Source organism: Oryx dammah, unplaced genomic scaffold, assembly GCF_014754425.2.
Source record: "Oryx dammah isolate SB20612 unplaced genomic scaffold, SCBI_Odam_1.1 HiC_scaffold_10, whole genome shotgun sequence".
In the NCBI taxonomy this organism is placed as follows: domain Eukaryota; kingdom Metazoa; phylum Chordata; class Mammalia; order Artiodactyla; family Bovidae; genus Oryx; species Oryx dammah.
The window spans coordinates 57,166,570-57,189,359 of record NW_024070194.1 but is presented as its reverse complement, the minus strand read 5'-3'; the positions used below and the strand labels follow the sequence as shown (position 1 = coordinate 57,189,359).

General features: G+C 38.7%; 1 protein-coding gene across 1 annotated transcript in view; it reads left to right on the top strand.

Annotated features, from left to right (window-relative positions):
- GPR158 (G protein-coupled receptor 158) overlaps positions 1 to 22,790 on the top strand; it is a 303,836-nt gene that overhangs the window by 161,659 nt on the left and 119,387 nt on the right. The window contains exon 4 of the mRNA XM_040248562.1: positions 4,400 to 4,623. Coding sequence (XP_040104496.1) covers positions 4,400 to 4,623 — 224 coding nt within the window. The remainder of the gene's footprint in view (positions 1 to 4,399; positions 4,624 to 22,790) is intronic.

Sequence of the window (22,790 nt, the reverse complement as noted above, 5' to 3'; positions counted from 1 at the left end):
TTTGGACCATGTTTTCTTCAGGGTATATGCCCAGGAGTGGGATTGCAGGGTCATATGGTAAATCACCTCCCAAATAAGTTATCTGTATCCAGATCATTGTTTCAGGCTCAGCTTTAGGAAGACCCAAACCAGGACCGCAGCTTTAGCTCTTTTGGCAGTGGAAGGTCATATTTAAATCCAGAGAAAATATTTATTGGTTGGTTGGTTGCTTGCTTTTCTGTTGAAGCTTTTTATGTTTGCAGTTGTGGAGAGAAATAATACAGTGCCCTTTAAAAATATGAGTCACAACCCAGGACAGTTTTCTGTGATTAAGGATTTTGTGTGGCAATAACACTGGCATGTCCTGGGAGACTTCCCTGTCTGCATTCCTTCTCTTGGCTCTAAACACTGTCTAAATTCCCATGACCTTTGTATCTTTATCTTCCTTCTAGACCTTTCTTCCAAATTCCAAACCCAATATAGCAAGATATGTACTTACCATTATCACTTGGGTCTCTAGTAGATATTTTCATGCTGAAATGTCAAGTTTGAATTTGCAGTCTTCTCCAAAGACTGGCCCACAACCATTCTTCTCCATGTTGGTTGGTAGCAACTTCCTCCATCCACTGGTTCATACCAGACCCCTGGGAATCACTCCAGATTCTTTTCTTTCCCCTTCATTCCATAGCCAGCTCATCAGAAAATTTTGTTGATTCCACCTTCAAAATGCATTTGAATCCAGCTAGCTGCAGTCCATGGGGTCGCTAAGAGTTGGACACTAATGAGCGACTTCACTTTCACTTTTCACTTTTATGCATTGGAGAAGGAAATGCCAACCCACTCCAGTGTTCTTGCCTGGAGAATCCCAGAGACGGGGGAGCCTGGTGGGCTGCCGTCTGTGGGGTCGCACAGAGTCGGACATGACTGAAGCGACTTAGCAGCAGCAGCAGCAGCTTTTACTGTTGCACTGTGGCCCCAGCAGCTGTCAAATTTCACCTGGATTATTCTCAACTGCTGCTGCTAAGTCGCTATAAAAGTGAAAAGTGAAAGTGAAGTCACTCATTCGTGTCTGACTCTTAGCGACCCCATGGACTGCAGCCTACCAGGCTCCTCCATCCATGGGATTTGCCAGGCAAGAGTACTGGAGTGAGTTGCCATTGCCTTCTCTGGGATTATTCTCAACAGCTTCTTACAAATCTCCCTACTTCTACCCTTACCTGCTGCAGTATATTCTTCTTAATCAAAGTAATCCTTTAATAATACAAGGCATATCATGTCACTTACCCACTCAGAACCCTGCCGTGGCTCTCTCTTTTACTGAGGGAAGAATCCGGGCCTTTACAGTGGCCCAGGGAGCCATGTATGATCTGGACCTGCTACTTCTCTGACTTTGCCTTCCACAACTCTGCCCTGCACTCAATCTACTTCAGTGACACTAGACTGTTTGTACTTCCTTCTATGTGCCAAGTATGTACCCCCTCAGGATCTTTGTACTAGCTACAGGTCAGAGTAGCTAACTCCCTTACCTCTTTCACATCTTTGCTCAGATATCACCAATAGAATGAGGTCTATCCTAACCACTTAATTTAAAATTGTAATTCTCACTCTGGCATGTCTGATTGCCCTGACCTTGTTCTACTCATTTTTTCTTTCTGTACTTCTCACTTGGTGTGGGTGTGTGTGTTTTAATATTATTCAAACTGTATTTATTTATTTAAATAGAAGTATAGTTGCTGTCCAATATTATATATTACAGGTGTATAAAATAGTGATTTGCAATTTTTTAAGATTATGTTCTGTTTATAGTTATTATAAAATATTGGCTCTATCGGCACCACTCAGTTTTAACAGACTAAATTACTTACTTGTTTTGTTGATTGCTTGTGTCTGTTTGCTCTGCAAGACCAAGTTATTATTTTTTATTCAATGGAACATTTATTGAAACTATATTCTATTTTTATCATATATTTATCCTTTCGGCTCTGACAACCTAATTTCAATCTCTGCCACTGTCTGGAAACTACTGTCTTAAAGGTCAGTGAAGGATGCAGTAATCATTAAACTTCATAGTCTTTCCTCAGGTGTCCTCTCTGATCACATTCCAGCATTTTCCAGTAAGTCCATTTTCTTCTATGACATTGTGAAAACTTCTAGATGTTTAGATTCTTCCTCTTTGAAATCCTTAATAAATAGTTTGTCTACTCCCAGAGCTCTCTGTGGGTTCTTTCACTGATATTGATTCTTCTCCCAGACTCTAGTCTTGCATTATTTCTCACTTCTTGTTGTATATTTCTCCTGAACAATGAGTTGGGCATCAAATTTAACTTTTCTGCAATGGGACTTATTCCCACTGACTCCCTCCATATCTCAGTTCTTTCTTGTAACCTGCTTGTTTTTGAGCAGTAATGCCTTTCTTTAAAATACCAATGGATTCCTAATTTCTCTTTGCATCTCCCAGATTTGGAGAAGAAGAGAAAGCCAGGCATTGTGATTTACATACATTATTGCATTTAATCCCACTGAGCAATTCATATTTCATACAGAAATAAGTTAAGACCCAAAGTGGTCAGCTGAGTTGCCTAATGTCTCAGAGCTGTCTAGGAACGGGAGCCTTATCTGCTGGACACTGAAATTCATACACTTTTCACTGTGTAACAGAATGAAGAGTTTTAAGCAGTAATATATCCTGCACCAACAAAAAAAAATATTCACTTATGTCTGCTATTGTGTTTATTAAGGAAGAAATGAAGATAAAAATATATTTTATAAAGAATGTGAACCTTCAGCAGGAGTCCAGTGGTCATGTATGGATGTGAGAGTTGGACCATAAAGAAAGCTAAGCCCCGAAAAATTGATCCTTTTGAACTGTGTTATTGGAGAAGACTCTTGAGAGTCCCTTGGACTACAAGGAGATCAAACCAGTCCATCCTAAAGGAAATCAGTCCTGAATATTCATTGGAAGGACTGATGCTAAAGCTCTAATACTTTGACCACCCTACGTGAAGAACTGATTCATTTGAAAAGACCTTGATTGTGGGAATGATTGATGGCAGGAGGAGAAGAGGACAACAGAGGATGAGATGGTTGGATGGCATCACTGACTTGATGGACATGAGTTTGAGCAAGCTCCAGGAGTTGGTAATGGACAGGGAAGCCTGGTCTGCTTCAGTCCATGGGGTTGCAAAGAGACACAACTGAGTGACTGATCTGAACTGAACAGGAGTTGAAAGTAATAAAGATTTTCTGTTAAACTTTGTGTTTTTTAAATACTGTTAACCAGAACAAATTTTGCAAATTCCTCCATCAGTCAAAGTCGTGTTAGATACTGAGCTGTGTGGTTGTGTTATATACTAAACTGAATACATATTCATGTCTTTCATGTTGAAGTCAAGATTGGAAACAGGTTTGAGAATTTTTAAGTCTATATTATTAACTGCATATTTGTCAGTGCTAAATGGTGGCTCAGTGGGTAAAGAATCCACCTGCAGCACAGGAGACCCAAGAGACATGGGTTCATTCCCTGAGTTGGGAAGACCCCCTGGAGGAGGGCATGGAAATCCATTTCAGTATTCTTGCCTGGAGAATCCCATGGACAGAGGAACCTGGAGGACTATAGTCTATGGGGTCACAAAGAGTTGGCCATGACTGAAGTGATGGAGCATGCAAACTCAACATTTAAAGAGAATTCTTACTTTGGGGCTTCAGGGCTAAGTTAAGTTTGATAACCAAGACACAAGAATCCAAAATTAAAGGCAGATCAGTAACAGCAGTTAGTTAATAGTGTGGAAATGTCCTATGGGTATGCAGAGTGGGAAATTACATGATAGCCTGTAAGTATGGATTGTCCTCTGGGCAGAGGATGCACCATCATTAGGCAATTGCACACTGAACAACTGTTGATTAAGTACCATTTTATCCAATTTAGACCTAATGAACTTGGTGGATGAAATCCCTGCTGGATTAAAGAGCAATCAAAGCCTCATTTCAGATTCTGTGCCATCTAGGTCAAGAGGTTCCAAAAGTGTTGTGTATATTTACTTGGTACAGGAATGACACAACTTTCTCATCCTTTTTTTTTTAGCAAATATTTATAGAATATGCTTTGTGACCGTAGGGAATTTCCATTAGGGAGTGGAAGATAGTGAAATAAAAGACAGAAAACTGTTCCCTCCCTCTGAGGAGTTTAATTCCATTTTTGCTAATTTTCCTCAATTGCTCTAAATGACATTTCTTTTTTTAATCAAAAGGATGAAAAGAATTCTGTTTGAGTCTAAAGGCAAAGTAACTCTCTCTCTGAGCAAGAAGGTTGAAGAAAGGTTTTTAGTTAGAGGGAAAATGAATGAAGAAGTGAGGATGTGTTTTGACTCTGTCTCACCTACCTCCAAGGTGCAGTGACACTGGTTTTATTTGGAATTTTCAGGAAGGGGTCCGGATCACCATTTTATAGAAAGTGCCAAGGATGTGTCAGAAGAAGTCCACATCTGCCTGCCATGCAGCGAGGGCTGCCCCTACTGTGCTGATGACAGCCCCTGCTTTGTCCAGGAAGATAAGTACTTGCGACTGGCTATCATCTCCTTTCAAGCCCTGTGTATGCTGCTGGACTTCGTGAGCATGCTGGTGGTCTACCGTTTTCGCAAAGCCAAGGTAAACCCAGGTACCCTGGTTATGATCTTCCTTTTTACTATGAACCAACCTCATCTTAGGCAAATAGAATTGTTCCAAATCCTAATTGCTTCTCTATTAAGCCGAAGTCTTTCTATAATATGACTAGAGTATGAAAGTTATATTCCTTAGCTTCTCAGGAGAAACAGGAATTGAAAATATGAAACTTTGTTATAACAATTTCTTCTGCAGAATGTTTCTCCCTGTTTAGCCTGAAGCTCAAAAACCTCAAAAGATCTTTTTATATCATCTCTTTGGCTTCTTGAAGAATATCTTTAGCCAGTTCCCAACATCGCATTAATTTTTTTGTGTGTATAGAAAGCTTTGTGATATTTATTGCTTTTCACGTATAAGTGTGCAGGCTCTAAAACTAGATTATTTAGTCTCGTTATGAGTATCTTAAGTTCAATGAGGTTTGCTCATGCCTAACATATCAATTCTATAGTTGGTAGGTACCAGCAATCATTGGTCAAAGGTTATTTAACATTGTATCATTTTAAACACAAACTAGATTCTGCTATGTTTTTGGTTGAGGCTGATGATACAATACCACAGAATAAATTAAATTTCTGTGGACAAACATTTAAGGAAATAATTACATGCATTTGTTCTGGGTTAAAGAATAAATCTGTCAATAAACTGTGAGTGATTTTGAGCTCAGCAAGTTCTTCTAAAGCAGTGGCAATTTTTAACATAGTATTTTAAATATCCTGAATATTAAATATTTAGAAATTATCTTTTCTTTTATTACCAAATATTATGACAAGTCACATCTTTTCCTATTAGCTATTCTGAAGAGAGAGCATAGCTTCTTACAGCTTAATAATGTGAAGTGTTAGTACAATTTATTTTTGAGTGAAAATTTCTAAGAAAGAAGGTATACCGGAAGGTACAACAGCTTATTCCACTTCTGAAAATAATGTTTTGCTTGATTTATTCTTAGTACTATTTTAACATGTTTTGTTTGAGCTCAGTGGTTTGGAAAAAATAGTGATAGTCATTTTTTAAAGGGAACATACTACAGTTTATATTTTCCCTTCCAGTCCTGTAATAATTTCTTTTTTTAAATTAGAAATTAATTGACAAGTGATTTTATAAGTGCTCATTTTTGGTTTGGAAAATTAGATGTTTTAATGCAGATTGTGGCTGAATTTCTGCTAGGCTAATTATGATGTTCTAATGCCTATTTTGGTGAGAAAAGGAGAGCTATATTATTTTTTATTGTAAAATACACATAACATAAAATTTACCATCTTTAACTGTACAATTAAGTGGCATTAAATACATTTACATCACTGTGCAGTCATCACCACTATTCACTTCCAGAACCTTTGCATCATCCCAAACCAAACTCTGTAACCATTAAAAAACTCCCTGTTCTCCTAATCCCTGGTAACCTTTGTTCTACTTTCTGTCTCTATAAATGTCTTTTCAAAGTACCTCATATAAGTGGACTTTTACACCATTGGTCTTTTTGTATTTGGCTTATATCACCTACCATATTTATCTATGTTGTAGCGTGTATCAGAACTTCATTTCTTTTGGTGGTTCAGTTGCTAAGTCATGTCCGACTCTTGTGACCCCATCGACTGTAGCCCACCAGGCTCCTCTGTCCATGGAATTTTCCAGTCAAGAATACTGGAGTGGGTTGCCATTTCTTTCTCCAGGGGATCTTCCCTGACCCAGGGATTGAACCCACATCTCCTGCATTGCAGGCAGATTCTTTACTGACTGAGCCACCTGGTGCTCATTTCTTTTCACTGATGAGTAATATTCGGAAACACCCTGATGCTGGGAAAGATTGAGGGCAAAAGGAGAAGGGGGCAGCAGAGGATGAGATGGTTAGTTAGCATCATTGACTCAATGGACATGAATTTGAGCAAACTCCAGTAGATAGTGGAGGACAGAGGAGCCTGGTGTGTTACAGTCCACACCAGGGGTTGGAACTATTTTCCACAGAGGCCAGACAACTTGATATTTTCACCAACATTTCATGAGGGTTCCAGTTCCTTTGCATCCTCACCAGCACTCACTATTTTCTGGGTTTTTTTCCTGTTTGTTTGTTTTATAAGAACCATCCTAATCAATTTGAAGTGAATTCTCATTGTAGTTTCGATTTGCATTTTCCTACAGGTTACTGGCAGTCTAGCATTTTTTCATGTGCTTTTTGGTATATCTTCTTGGCAGAAATGTCTATTCGAGTCTTCTGTTCACTTTTGAATTGGTTGGTTGTTCATTGCTGAGTTGTAGGAGTTCTTCATGTATTCTGAATATTACACTTATCACATAGGTGCCTTGCAAACATTTTCTTCCATCCCATGGGTTATCTTTTAACTCTCCTTTGATGCCTTAAAGTTTTAAGCTCTAATGGACTGCAATTACCTATGTTTTCTTTGATTGCCTGTACTTTTGGTGTCATATCTGAGAAATCATTCCCAAAGCTAATGTCATGAGGCTTACCTGCTGTGTTTTCTTGGAATTTTATCACTTTAGGCCTTACATTTAGATTTCAATCCAGATTTAGTTAATTTTTGTACTTGTTGTAAGTTAAGGGCCCAACTTCCTTCTTTTGCATTTGAATACCTAATTTTCTCAGCACTGTTTGTTGAAGAGAATATCTTTTCCTCATTGTGCAGTCCTGGCACTTTGATGAAAGATCACTTGACCATACACATGTGAGTTTATTTCTGGACTCGAGTCTGTTCCATTTGATCTATGCCTTTATGTAAGGACTATACTATTTTGATTACTGTAACTTTGTAGTAAGTTTTGAAATTAAGATCTATAAAGCCTCCAAATTTGTTCTTTTCAAGGTCATTTTTGAGTCTCATGAGATTCCATCTGAATTTTAGGATATGTTTTTCTGTTAAAATGTTACTGAAATCTTTTAATAGGGAGTGCATTGAATCTGTAAATTCCTTTGGCTAGGTTGTCATCTTAACTGTATTAAGTCTTTCAATCCATGAGCACAGGATGTCTTTATACTTATTGATGTATTCTTTCATTTCTTTCAGCAGTGTTTTGTAGTTTTCAAACTTTCGTCTCCCTTATGATATATCACCTTTTACAAATTGATTTTATGATTCATATTGTCTTTCAATTATATGGATACTCTCATATATTATCTTTTATAATCTGAATTAATAACAAGTCTGTGGTTTTCCTTTTATGCTTAGCTCTTTCATGTATTTCATTTTCCCTGACATCTATGGAAGGGAGGTGTAGCATAATACATGAAAAAGAATAGAATGGTTCAAAATTAAGAACTAGTATCTTCAGTGCAGCTGTCTATAGGGGTTTTATAGAAGTTCCACAGTTTTCTGAAAACTTCTATAAATTTTTCAGAAAAAAATTTATAAAAATTTACAAAATTTTCTTCTGAAACTTTGTTCTAATACTGGCCAACTGTTACACTGAACATAAGATGATGTTATGTATTTTCGTTGGTTTATGATAGGTAATATTTCCTTCCGTTTCTGTTTTCCTGAGGTCTACAATGTTGAGCTTGACTCTTACCAGACATTTTAATTCTGTTGAACTCTTAAAATATCACACAATATCACAACATTTATTTTCACTCTCCTTTATTGAATATAAATGAGAAATTTGGTTCTTTTATTTTTCACTCCACTTTTCTGAATGTAAATGAGAAATTTGGCACTTTTATTTTTCCTCATTTCCCCCATCCCATTTTACTACATCTAATCTATAATTCATTTCAGTCAATTTTCAATAAAAGCCATCATTAATTTCAAAGGGAAAGCAGTTCTTTAATATAGTTTGGCTCTCACTGCATTTAGATTTATGATTTAGACTTCTTCCAAGTGTCTATTTTGTTTAGTAGCTCATCATAAGACCTTTCAAAACGTGATTTTTTTGCTGTTGAGTTCTAACTTTGACTCATCTTTTATCATTATTAAATATCTGTATCTTCAAGTTTATCAGAAAAGGGTAACTTTGTACCTATGTTATATCTGACCCACCCACAAACTGTGGCTTTTACATGACAACACCTTGGTTAGGGGAAGAACTTGGGGATTATATATTTTTCAGAGTTCCATTATTGCTGCTTCATGTATCTTTTAGAACTGAATATTTTTGACAGTTTCTAGGATTGCCCACTTTTTGTCTTTTATGGAACAAAATCTCCCATCTGAATGCTTGTTGACTTCTTTCTTTACTTTTACCATCATAATATGGTTCTTCTTCACTGAGTTTGCAAAAAATATGATCCTTACTCTCAGATTTCATACTGAGCTTTCTTCTGATATTGGGAAATCTCTTCTATGTTAATTCTTATATTATCTCTGCTGCTCTAGTTCTTCTAGGCTTCTCTTTTAGGACTTCCTGTTAAGTATAAGTTGGGTCTCCAGGCTTTTTTTTCTTTTTCACATTCTCACTGTATTATCTTTTAAATATTTCCTTGTGTTTTAAGAAGCTTCTAAGTTTGTCTTCTGCTTCACTCTTTCAGATTTCAGCACTGTCAAAGCTGCTGCCCTTACCTTCATGTTGTTCTAAAATCCAGCAACTGTTTTTAATCTCTGTAAAGTTGTTCCTTATGTTTTATCTCCCTTTTTATATTGCAAAGGTTTTGAGTCCAAAAGTTTGAGTTAAAATCCTAGTGCTTTCATTTTCTAGTTGTGTAACCCTAAGGTTACATGTTATGTACCTAATCAGCAATCATTCTCTCTAAATGGCTTTTATCTCATGTAAAATGGGGACACTCAAAGAGTTTGGAAAACAACAGCAATAATGTATATACTCTAAAATCTAGCCTGATTCATGTAGTAAGCCATTTGTGGGTGGGGGGGTTACTGAATCTACAGATAGGAACCTTATCACACTAGCTACTGTGAGATGAATTTTTTAATGTCTTACGTGTATATGAGGACTCATTCATTGAAAGGATTTCTCAACCATTCCAAGAGTTACCAAAAGGCAAAAGTATCACAACGTTTAATTTCACAGTTTTGTTCTTATAGGAGGTGAAAATACAAGAAATAAACATTTGTACTGAAATGTTTGATTTTATAATATGATGCCTGATATTATTTACATATTTTTTTCTTTCCATGGAATATATTTAAGTACATATATGAAAAAACTTGAAGCACTAGCTGTGAAAGTTAGAGAAGTATAATCATGCTTTCTTTCTTTCTTTTTTGACAGGAACCATTTTTAAAGCCTTTATTGAATTTGTTACGATATTGCTTCTGTTTTATGTTTTGGATTTTTGGCCACCGAGGTATGCGGGACCTTAACTCCCCAACCAGGGGTCAAACCCACACCCCCTGCATGGGAAGGTGAAGTCTTAACCATTGGAATGCCTAATCATGGTTTCTGAATTAACTTTCAAATGATCTTCCTTAGGACATAAGAAGCCTGAAGGCCCAGCCCCAGCCTTATAATTAGGTGCAGGGCAGAGTGTGATCGAGGAAGCATGCCCTAAGCCTCCCTATTCCAAACATCAGAGCCACTGTGCCCAAAGTGCTAGTGCTTCACATGTTTTAGTCTTGAAAATTTTCCAGCTTTCCAGGAAGCTTCAAAGCCTTCCTATTTAAAATACAGATACTATTTAAGTAGGATTAGTCATCATTCTAATGATCAGTGGGACTTGAGCTAAAACACGATTGCCACCTTCCAACAGTTTATTGGAGAACTGTTAAAAAGGGTTCAGAGGCAGCAAATGGATTTATTCTGCAAACTGATTGCTTTATTGGATAACTTTAGCAGCCATAGGTATTATCAGGGAAACTAGTGACATAAGTAGCACATATCTTCTCCCCTTGCCTAGGAGTTTCAGGCTCAGGGGACAAGTAAAGGAAGAAAACCTACTGATGTTGGAGGGCCTTTGTGGGAAGCATGGCTATAAAACTGTTTTGTCTAAGGATTTGTCTAAGGATTTTGTCTCACTTCTTAAAGAATTCTATCAAAGTTCAGGATTTCTACAGATGATGAACTATTCTATCTATCCAAAATATAATGAGTTTACTAGGAGTTATCCCATTCCATAATTTACTAGCCAGTCCTCCAGTAGTTTGAACTTGACACAATCTAAAATGTATTTTGACAGATTATTTTCCCTAAATATTTTAAGGCAAGTGTATTTCAAATAAAATATAATGCTTTCAACTCTTATTCGTTTTTACTTTTCTTCTGACAAGTATGTGTGGTGTATATTAATAAAAGTGCCAGAAGAAATTTGATCTTAAAAAATTATGGCCTTCATCTCAGCATACAGCATGCATCCCCTAGTGTACCTTGTTAACAAGAAAATGTTTTATGAGCTCTAAGTAGAGCTTAGTCTCCCTGCTTGAGTTTAGAGATTCAAATCTTTTCTTCCTCTTGTTACTATGGAAATTATTTAACTCACTTATAGATTACCTTTCCTTAAAGCTACTTTAATTAGCAGTAAAGAATGTCTACTTTTTCTGGTCACTAGGATTTTGAATTGTAAAGGGTGAGCTTTAGGACTAAATAATTAAACAATTAAAACAAAATTAAAAAAACAAACTGGAGAAAAATGTTTTGGTATGATATAATGGTAAAGGATTAATGTTCTCACTCTAAGAACAGATAAAAACTCTCTTAAGAATCAATATGAAATAGAAAAATATCCAATAGAAAAGTTGGCAAAGAATGTCCATCAGCAATTTATAAAACAACATAAAAATATATTGTCTATAACCATGAGTAATAAGGAAATGCAAATTCAAACAATGACATATACTTTTATAACAATAATTCTCTATTTTGGTAAAGATGTTAGAAATTAGGTGTTCCAATACATTGCTGATGGTTGTGTAAATTGGTAGAAACTTTGGATGAGATTTGGGGTATTGTTTAGTAAACATAAAATGCACAGTTTCAATTCGAGAACTCTGTATTGAAGAAATCATGTAGGTGCATCAGTTCAGTTCAGTTCAGTTGCTCAGTCGTGTCCGACTGCAAACCCATGAATCACAGCACGCCAGGTCTCCCTGTTCATCACCAACTCCCGAAATTCACTCAAACTCATGTTCATCGAGTCGTTGATGCCATTCAGCCATCTCATCCTCTGTCGTCCCCTTCTCCTCCTGCCCCCAATCCCTCCCAGCATCAGTCTTATCCAATGAGTCAACTCTTTGCATGAGGTGGCCAAAGTACTGGAGTTTCAACTTTAGCATCATTCCTTCCAAAGAAATCCCAGGGCTGATCTCCTTCAGAATGGACTGGTTGTATCTCCTTGCAGTCCAAGGGACTCTCGAGAGTCTTCTCCAACACCACAGTTCAAAAGCATCAATTCTTCAGCGCTCAGCTTTCTTCACAGTCCAACTCTCATATCCATACATGACTACTGGAAAAACCATAGCCTTGACTAGACGGACCTTTGTTGGCAAAGTAATGTCTCTGCTTTTGAATATGCTATCTAGGTTGGTCATAACTTTTCTTCCAAGGAGTAAGTGTCTTTTAAATTTATGGCTATAATCACCATCTGCAGTGATTTTGGAGCCCAAAAAAAGAAATTCTGACACTGTTTCCACTGTTTCCCCATCTATTTCCCATGAAGTGATGGGGCCAGATGCCATGATTTTCGTTTTCTGAATGTTGAGCTTTAAGCCAACTTTTTCACTCTCCTCTTTCACTGTCATCAAGAGGCTTTTTAGTTCCCCTTCACTTTCTGCCATAAGGGTGGTGTCATCTGCATATCTGAGGTTATTGATATTTCTCCTGGCAATCTTGATTCCAGCTTGTGCTTCATCCAGCCCAGTGTTTCTCATGATGTACTCTGCATATAAGTTAAATAAGCAAGGTTTCAGTATACAGCCTTGATGTACTCCTTTTCCTATTTGGAGCCAGTCTATTGTTCCATGTCCAGTTCTAACTCTTGCTTCCTGACCTGCAAATACGTTTCTCAAGAGGCAGGTCAAGTGGTCTGGTATTCCCATCTCTTTCAGAATTTTCCACAGTTGATTGTGATCCACACAGTCAAAGGCTTTGGTAGAGTTAAGAAAGCAGAAATAGATGTTTTTCTGGAACTCTCTTGTTTTTCCATGATCCAGCAGATGTTGGCAATTTGATCTCTGGTTCCTCTGCCTTTTCTAAAACCAGCTTGAACATCAGGGAGTTCATGGTTCACATATTGCTGAAGCCTGGCTTGGAGAATTTTGAGCATTACTTTACTAGCGTGTGAAATGAGTGCAACTGTACAGTAATTTGAGCATTCTTTGGCATTGCCTTTCTTTGGGACTGGAATGAAAACGGACCATTTCCAGTCCTATGGCCACTGCTGAGTTTTCCCAATTTGCTGGCATATTGAGTGAAGCACTTTCACAGCATCATCTTTCAGGATTTGAAATAGCTCCACTGGAATTTCATCACCTCCACTAGCTTTGTTCGTAGTGATGCTTTCTAATGCCCACTTGACTTCACATTCCAGGATGTCTGGCTTTAGATGAGTGATCACACCATCGTGATAGAAGCAAGGTCCGATTCTGTAAAGAGCAATATTGCATAGGAACCTGGAATGTCATGTCCATGAATCAAGGCAAATTGGAAATGGTCAAACAGGAAATGGCAAGAGTGAACATGTACATTCTAGGAATCAGTGAACTAAAATGGACTGGAATGGGTGAGTTTAACTCAGTTGACCATTATATATACTACTGTGGACAGGAATCCCTTAGAAGAAATGGAGTAGCCATCATGGTCAACAAAAGAGTCTGAAATGCAGTACTTGGATACAGTCTCAAAAATGACAGAATGAACTCTGTTCATTTCCAAGGCAAACCATTCAATATCATGGTAATCCAAGCCTGTGCCCCAGCCAGTAATGCTGAAGAAGTAGAAATTGAACGGTTCTATGAAGACCTACAAGACCTTCTAGAACTAACATCCAAAAAGAGATGTCCTTTTCATTATAGGGGACTGGAATGCAAAAGTAGGAAGTCTAGAAACTCCTGGAGTAACAGACAAATTTGGCCTTGGAGTATGGAATGAAGCAGGGCAAAGGCTAATAGAGTTTTTGCCCAGAGAACGCACTGACCATATAGGTATATGGGGACTTAAAAATATAGTTAGGGTGTATGTGTGTGTATCATAGCACTAATTATAGTACAGACAAACTGGGGACAATGAAATGTTCGAAATTAGGTTAGGCCATCCATGCATTTAAATATAGAGCCCATAAAAAGATCATGTAGAATATGCTAAATGATGGGAGAAACTTTAATGTAATCATTTTAATCAGCTTTCACTAGCACATTTCCACCATTTAAAAAGTTTTACTTTAGCCCTCTCCATTTTTTCACCTCTCCCTCTCACCTTTTCTTCTCATTCCCTCCCTCTCTGCCTGCCTCCCTTCGTTCCTTCTTTTCATTCATCATCCACCTGCTGAGCATCTGTTGAGTGCTTGAACCAGACTGAGAATGCAGTGATGAAGAAGACAAATAAGATCGGTGCCCTTAAGGAGTATATATTCCAGTGTGGGGCTGGAAGAGATAGACAGTAAAAGAAAAAGAAGACTGTATCATGTGGCTAGTAAGTGTCGTGATCAAAATGAAGTAATATGACATGATAGGCTGTGACTTTAGAGTTGTAAAATTCTTACAGCCAACATGCACATTGGTATTATCCTTGTTTTATATTTGAATAAACAAAAGCATAGAGGATTTAAGAAACCCATTCACTGTTATTTGGGGAATCTAGGATCAACAATTCAGATCTGTTTGACTTTGTAACTCATTTTAACTCTTAACTATCGCGCTGTACTGTCACAGAGTCGGACACGACTAAGCAACTAAGCATATCCGTCATATGGTTACCATGCAGTTTTTTTTTCTTAAATTTAAAAAAGTAGACGTCACCAACTCTGGTCCCAAGAGTGGTAATCCAAGTTCTAGGTTAGCGTGCGTTCTTCATTTTTCCTCATTTCTTTGTGCCTCATCACAACTTTACATGTCCTATACATCATTATTGCTTAGTGCCTGCTAGTTAACTGAATAAACTAAGTGATTGCATGGTAACCATTTTGGTTTTGTCTTTTGGGCTACACTGCACAGTATGCATGTGGGGTCTTAGTTTCCTCACCAGGGATCAAACCTTGGCCCCCTGCAATGGAAGTACCAGAGTCTTAACCACTGGACCACCAGGGAAGTCCTCATGTGGTACCATTTAAATGGATTTATGTCTTATTCATCTCTGCTCATTTGTATCACTACATGGTTTTGCATTTTAACAGCGTTCCTTAGTGCCTTGACCCAAGGAGCAACTTGTGTGTAATGGTTTAGGGGTATGTGTGTGCATGTAAATGTATAAATGTAAATGTCAGAGTGGTGGTCAGGGTACGTATGGGAAGAAAAATAGTTCAGCTGAAGAGAAGTCTTCTTTTCTGTGCTTCTTAAGAAATATCATTTAAATAGCCTCCTACTCCATCTGGTGGCAGCAGAACTAGTTATGACAAACAGCTAGGGAGATTATAACATATTTGTGTATGCCTTAAGAGACATAAAATGCTTAATGAATACCACGGCACCATTCCTCTTTTGAGGCACTTACATTTATTTATGCTTATTTGAGTGGTAAAGCCAGTTACATATTAAGTATGCTAAAAATAACTTTAAAAAATTAGTGTACTCATATACTAAATTCCTTGCCAGTTGAAACATATTCTGAGAGACCAATCTATCTTTTCTAAATTCCCTGGATCTTCATTTTTAAAGCCCATTCCAATATCATGGAAGCAAAGTGCTTTGCACAATTATAAATTAATGCCTTCATTATTTATTCATGAATACTTAGCTAGATTTTAAAAGATGATTTTGATACTGCCTTGCCCATGAGAGGCTCCCAATCTAATGAGGAAATGAATATAAAGAAATAAAAAGTATATGAAACATGTCCTGAAGTTTGTTGAGTGCTTGGCAAGGCAGGAAATAGTGCTTACGATCATAGGCTCTAGAGTCCATTTATGTAGGCACCTCTCCTGGCTTCACACTAAAGAGCTCCTGAACCTTAGGTTCAGCTTCCAGTTCTCTTTGTCTCAGTTTTCTTTTCTGTAAAATGGGGATAATAATAATAAATCTCAGAATAATGAGTTGCATAATAATAAATCTTATAGGATTGTGGTAAAGATTACAGTGTATGCAGTGCTTATAAACTTATTACAATTAATGATCCATGGAAAATACTCAATAAATATTAGCTATTAATATGGATATGTACAGAAAGTGACAGTATAAAATAAGAGTGGGTAAGGGTGGTCTGCGGCTTCCCTGGTGGCTTAGATGGTAAAGAATCTTCCTGCAGTGTAGGAGACCCAGGTTCAATCCCTGGGTGGGGAAGACCCTACTGGAGAAGGGAATGGCAACCCACTCCAGTATTCTTGCCTAGAGAATTCCATGGACAGAGGAGCCTGGCGGGCTACAGTCCATGGGGTCACAAAGAGTTGGACACAACTGAGCAACTCTCTCTCTCTCTCTCTCACACACACACGCACACACACAAAGTGTGGTCTAGGAAGACTGGTCTGAGAAGACTTCAGAGAAGAAGTGATACATGAGAAGAATCTTGAAAAATGAATTTCACTGGTCAGAGGCATAGGAAGTGAGAGGGACAAGCTGGCAGAGAGACAAACATATGTGCAAAGATATTACAGAGCCCATGACACATTTGGGGAAATTGAAATATTTCAGTATCAATCCTGAAAAGCCTGACTGAACATTTTGGACTTTATCCTATAGGCACTTGAGATAAATTGCTGAGCTGGGAAAGGATGTTAGACATATGGTTCTGGCACTATGGAAGCAAACTTGTAAGTTACTCACTTGTATTCAGGATTTCTTGAGGATACACTAAGTTCCCAGGCATTGTTTATGGATAATGAACAAAGCAAGATGGTCTGTGTTCCTATGATCGGAGTTCAAAATCTTGTGGGGTAAAGATCAGTGAGTAAATATGTTACTAAATGCTGGTAAGTGCTATGAAGGAAAGTAACAGTAAAATGAGGAAAGATAATGGGGTTGGGAAGACTGTATGTTTAAGACGACTTCCCTGAGGCAGGGTCATTTGATCTGAGGTCTCAAGGATAACCAGAAAGTGTAGAACAGGTGGGTATTCCAGGAAGAGAATATCACATCTTTAAGGTAGCAATGTGTGAAGAAGCTTGGAGTGTTCTAGGAGCTGAGGCCAGCATAGCGAGCGAGTTGTACCAGAGTGGAGAGAGGTGAACTCAGGGAGACTTTAGGGAGAGTCGGGTGCCAGCCATTCAGAGTAGACTGTAGAGTTTTGTAGAGTTCTGAAGAGTTTTGTTTATTTTTTTTGAAATGCAGTCAGAAGCCACTGAGGGATTTGAAGCAGAGGGTTAAATTACCTCATTTAGGTATGAAACTAATTTCTCTAGCTGCTCTGCAGAGTAGATCAGTAAGGAACAATATAAAAGTGGGGGAAGTGATAAGAGATCTGCTGAGTTAGTCTAGGTAAAAGACAGCAGGGGCTTCAGGATGGAGACTAGTGGTTTCATTTGAGATACATTTGGACACAGAATCCATGGGGCCTCCTGATGATTTTGATGTGAGAGGCGAAGAAAAAAGACAAATTAAATTCAGTCCCCTCAGGTTTGTATCTTGAGAAACTGGGTGAAGAGGGGTGTTATCTACTAAAATTAAGAAAATGTGAAACACTGGTGGTTTGAAGGGTGGAGGAAGGAAAAATCAAAAGTTCCACCTCAGACGAAAGTTCAACTATGGTTGCCAATTTAGCACATAAAGAACAGGATGCCCAATTAAATTGGAATTTTATTTATTTTTTGCAAATGTTTTATAATAGCTTTATTTTGTTTTATTATTATTTTAATGGAATGTAATTGCTTTGCCAAGTTGTTAGTTTCTGCTCTACAATGAAGTGAATCAGCTCTAAGTATACATATATTGCCTCTCCCTAGAGCCTCCCTCCCACCTCAACCCCATGCCACCCCGCTCAGTTCAGTCCAGTCGCTCAGTCGTGTCCGACTCTTTCCAACCCCATGAATCACAGCACGCCAGGCCTCCTTGTCCATCACCAACTCCCGGACTTCACTCAGACTCACATCCATCGACAGTGATGCCATCCAGCCATCTCGTCCTCTGTCGTCCCCTTCTCCTCCTGCCCCCAATCCCTCCCAGCATCAGAGTCTTTTCCAATGAGTCAACTCTTCGCATGAGGTGGCCAAAGTACTGGAGTTTCAGCTTTAGCATCATTCCTTCCAAAGAAATCCCAGGGCTGATCTCCTTCAGAATGGACTGGTTGGATCTCCTTGCAGTCCAAGGCACTCTCGAGAGTCTTCTCCAACACCACAGTTCAAAAGCATCAATTCTTCGGCGCTCAGCCTTCTTCACAGTCCAACTCTCACATCCATACATGACCACTGGAAAAACCATAGCCTTAACTAAACGGACCTTAGTCGGCAAAGTAATGTCTCTGCTTTTGAATATGCTATCTAGGTTGGTCATAACTTTTCTTCCAAGGAGTAAGCGTCTTTTAATTTCATGGCTGCAGTCACCATCTGCAGTGATTTTGGAGCCCCCAAAACTAAAGTCTGACACTGTTTCCACTATTCCCCATCTATTTCCGATGAAGTGATGGGACCAGATGCCATGATCTTCATTTTCTGAACGTTGAGCTTTAAGCCAACTTTTTCACTCTCCTCTTTCACTTTCATCAAGAGGCTTTTTAGTTCCTCTTCACTTTCTTCCATAAGGGTGGTGTCATCTGCACATCTGAGGTACTGATATTTCTCCCGGCAATCTTGATTCCAGCTTGTGTTTCTTCCAGTCCAGCATTTCTCATGATGTACTCTGCATAGAAGTTAAATAAGCAGGGTGACAATATACAGCCTTGACGCATTCCTTTTCCTGTTTGGAACCAGTCTGTTGTTCCATGTCCAGTTCTAACTCTTGCTTCCTGACCTGCAAATAGGTTTCTCAAGAGGCAGGTCAAGTGGTCTGGTATTCCCATCTCTCTCAGAATTTTCCACAGTTGATTGTGATCCACACAGTCAAAGGCTTTGGCATAGTTAAGAAAGCAGAAATAGATGTTTTTCTGGAACTCTCTTGCTTTTTCCATGATCCAGCAGATGTTGGCAATTTGATCTCTGGTTCCTCTGCCTTTTCTAAAACCGGCTTGAACATCAGGAAGTTCATGGTTCACATATTGTTGAAGCCTGGCTTGGAGAATTTTGAGGATTACTTTACTAGCGTGTGAGATGAATGCAATTGTGCAGTAGTTTGAGCATTCTTTGGCGTTGCCTTTCTTTGGGATTGGAATGAAAACTGACATTTTCCAGTCCTGTGGCCACTGCTGAGTTTTCCAAATTTGCTGGCATATTGAGTGAAGCACTTTCACAGCATCATCTTTCAGGGTTTGAAACAGCTCCACTGGAATTCCATCACCTCCACTAACTTTGTTCATAGTGATGCTTTCTAAGGCCCACTTGACTTCACATTCCAGGATGTCTGGCTCTAGATGAGTGATCACACCATCATGATTATCCAGGTCATGAAGATATTTTTTTGTACAGTTCTTCTGTGTATTCTTGCCACCTCTTCTTAATATCTTCTGCTTCTGTCAGGTCCAGACCATTTCTGTCCTTTATCGAGCCCATCTTTGCATGAAGATGGTATCTCTAATTTTCTTGAAGAGATCTCTAGTCTTTCCATTCTGTTGTTTTCCTCTATTTCTTTGCATTGATCGCTGAAGAACGCTTTCTTGTCTCTTCTTGCTGTTCTTTGGAACTCTGCATTCAGATGCTTGTATCTCTCCTTTCCTCCTTTGCTTTTGCCTCTCTTCTTTTCACAGCTATTTGGAAGGCCTCCCCAGACAGCCATTTTGCTTTTTGCATTTCTTTTCCATGGGGATGGTCTTGATCCCTGTCTCCTGTACAATGTCACGAACCTCATTCCATAGTTCATCAGGCACTCTATCTATCAGATCTAGGCCTTTAAATCTATTTCTCACTTCCACTGTATAATCATAAGGGATTTGATTTAGGTCATACCTGAATGGTCTAGCAGTTTTCCCTACTTTCTTCAATTTCAGTCTGAATTTGGCAATAAGGAGTTCATGATCTGAGCCACAGTCAGCTCCTGTTCTTGTTTTTGCTGACTGTATAGAGCTTCTCCATCTTTGGCTGCAAAGAATATAATCAGTCTGATTTGGGTGTTGGCCATCTGGTGATGTCCATGTGTAGAGTCTTCTCTTGTGTTGTTGTAAGAGTGTGTTTGCTATGACCAGTGCACCCCGCTAGGTCATCATAAAGCACCAAGCTGAGCTCCCTGCACTATACTGCAGCTCCCTGCTAGCTATCTGTTTTACCCATGGTAGTGTATATATGTCAGTCTTAATTTCCCAGTTCGTCCCACCTTCCCTTTCACCCTTGTCCACATGTCGGTTCTCTATATCTGCATCTCTATTCCTGCCCTGGAAATAGGTTCATCAACATGAATAATGTCTTAGTATAAGTCTGTGACAAATATTGCACAGTAATACTAAAACATTCTTTTTTGCTTCCATGCATTATTTTTCTGGCAGCCCTGATGGTTAAGCCACCTATGAGAAGTCAAAGTGGAGGAGATGTCAGGTAGGCAATTAGGTATATGGGTTGGAAGCTGTGTGCAGGAGTTTGGGCTAGAGTTCAGGAGTTACAAGGAATGAGACATAGGATTTCAAAGCTGTGACACTGAGATTACCTGCTTAGGAAATGTACAAAGAAGAAAAAGAATAGAAGGCTCATGCCTGAACCCTTCAACATTTTGAAGAAAATTAAAATGCAGGAACCTTTTCTGAAAAATTAAGGAGTGGCCAAAGAGAGTAGAGGATGCCAGGTAAGAGTCACATGGTAGAATCCAAAGGAGGACAGTAGTTAAAAGGAAGAGAGAGTGACCAGCCAGAGGGGAGACTACAGTGCGATGGAATAATATGAGTGGAAAAAGCACGCAGTGAATTTGGCAACATAGAAGTCATTGGCAACCTTGGTGGTATACTTTTCTGTGATGATTGAGGAAGTAGAGAAAACATGTATAACTGGAACTTCCAACAGCCTTTTCTGGGAGGGGAGCAGAGAAGTAGTGTTGACTAGATAGTGATAATTAAAAAGCATGACAAATTCTGAGCTTTCCCAGGAGAATGTTTACAATAAGTAAGGAAGACATTAGAGCCAGCATCTTTGGGATAGATAGAAGAAAAGGGAGGGGTAAAGGGAACAGAGGAATGAGAGGTTTGAGCCAATGCCAGTAGAGAAATTTTACAGAAACAGAGAGGGACTGAAAGAGAGTGAATTGTTAACAGCAGCAGACAATACAGAGCCATGAAGGAAAACGAAGCCTAAAGCCTAAAATAGTTTACTGCTATACCCATGTCATGCTGTTTTAATTATTATAGTTTTACTGGGACTTAAGTGGTAGTTGCTGTTTTTTTTTTTTTTTTACAATTGACTGATTAATTTGGCTGCATCGGGTCTTAATTACAGCACATGGAATCTTCAATCTTCGTTATGGCATGTGGGATCTTGTACCCTGACCAGGGATCGAACGTGGGTCCCCTACGTTGGTAACATGGAGTCTTGGCCACTGGACCAACCAGGGAAGTCCCCTGGTAGTCTTAATTTTTAAAATCTTTTAGATATTTTTAGTCTTTACTCTTCCATATTTAACATTGAGAGAAAGCTTGTCAAACTCAATGCAAAATCCTGTTGGGATTTTGAGCTCACATTTAATAGTATAAGAATAATTGTCTAGTCATATAGAAAAAGACAGTACTAGGTCATGTTCTAAGAGCATTTGCGATAAATCTGAGATGAATATATCCCTATGGATTTGGTTATTATGAAGTTACTGAAAACTTTTCCCAAGGCAGTTTCTGAGAAGTCAGATTATGGTGGACTCAGAGATGGATTGGACATAGCAAAGTAGAGAATATAAATATACCACTTTCTTCCAAGAAGCTTAGCTGTAAGGTAAGTAGAAAGAGGCTATGACTAAATGGACAAAGAGGAGACTCAGGATTGAGGGCGTTTTGTCTGAGATGATGGCAACGTATTTATAAACTGCTGGAGAAAGGAGAGAGGTGCAGGTTGAAAAGACAGAGAAACGTGGGACAGGGTCCCATGAGAACGGAAAGGAGGAGCACCCTGAGCACAGGTGGAAATACTGACTTTGGGTAGAAGATCTTCATTGTATCTCAGACTAGAGGAGTGGTGATGCTGATGACGCGGATGTCAATAATTTGGGGTTGAGGTAACAAAGTTGAAGAACTTCTAGCTTGAACTTTCTGTCTGAGGTTTGCAGTAAGGTCATTTACTGAGTGTTCCCAAATAGAGCAGGACAGAGAGCTGAGAAAACTATGCTAGTTTGGCAATAGCCACCGCTGGGGAAGGACAGGGGACATCCAAGTACACACAGGAAAAGACTGCTGAGAACCCAGCTCAAAGAGGACAGCACAGACATTTCCCTTAAGTTCTGCTGGAAGGAGGAAAATACAGAAAGTTGAAAAGACAGAAAATAGTAGCATAGGTTGTTATGTTACATGAAGGGTTATCATTCAAGGAACTACAAATACTTTGCAAGTGGCATCTTGCTTTATGTCCATTTGATTTTCTTTAAATAGATTTACAACATGTTCACTCTCCAAGTCTCAGTACACTTACAGCATTAATATGTGTGACCATTAATTAATTTTAGAGAAATCCCCAGGAGGGAGAGAAATAGCAGTAATCAGCATCTTCAGTCACAAATGGAGAAAATAATGCCAAAGATACTCCCAAGGTCATAATGCAAACCACTATTTACCCATAATTAAATGAGCAGCATCTTACAAATTCAATGAAAGAGCACATTTTATAAGACATTAGTGGGAGTATTGTAGTCACATGGTGTCTTGAGCCATTTCTGTCTCAGGAGCACAGTATCAAGTTGTAATTGATATATCCCAGTTAGAAGTCATGGAAATTTATTTTGTGAGTTTTATTTCCTAATACAACAGAGATCAGCAAAGTGTGACCTGCTGACTGTTTGGGGGAAAACAAATCAGAAGGAGGTTTCCTGACATGTGGAAATCACTTGAAAGTCACATTTCAGTGTCCCTAAATTAAGTTTTATTGCAATAGGCCACACTTGCTTATCTACATGTTGCCTCTGGCT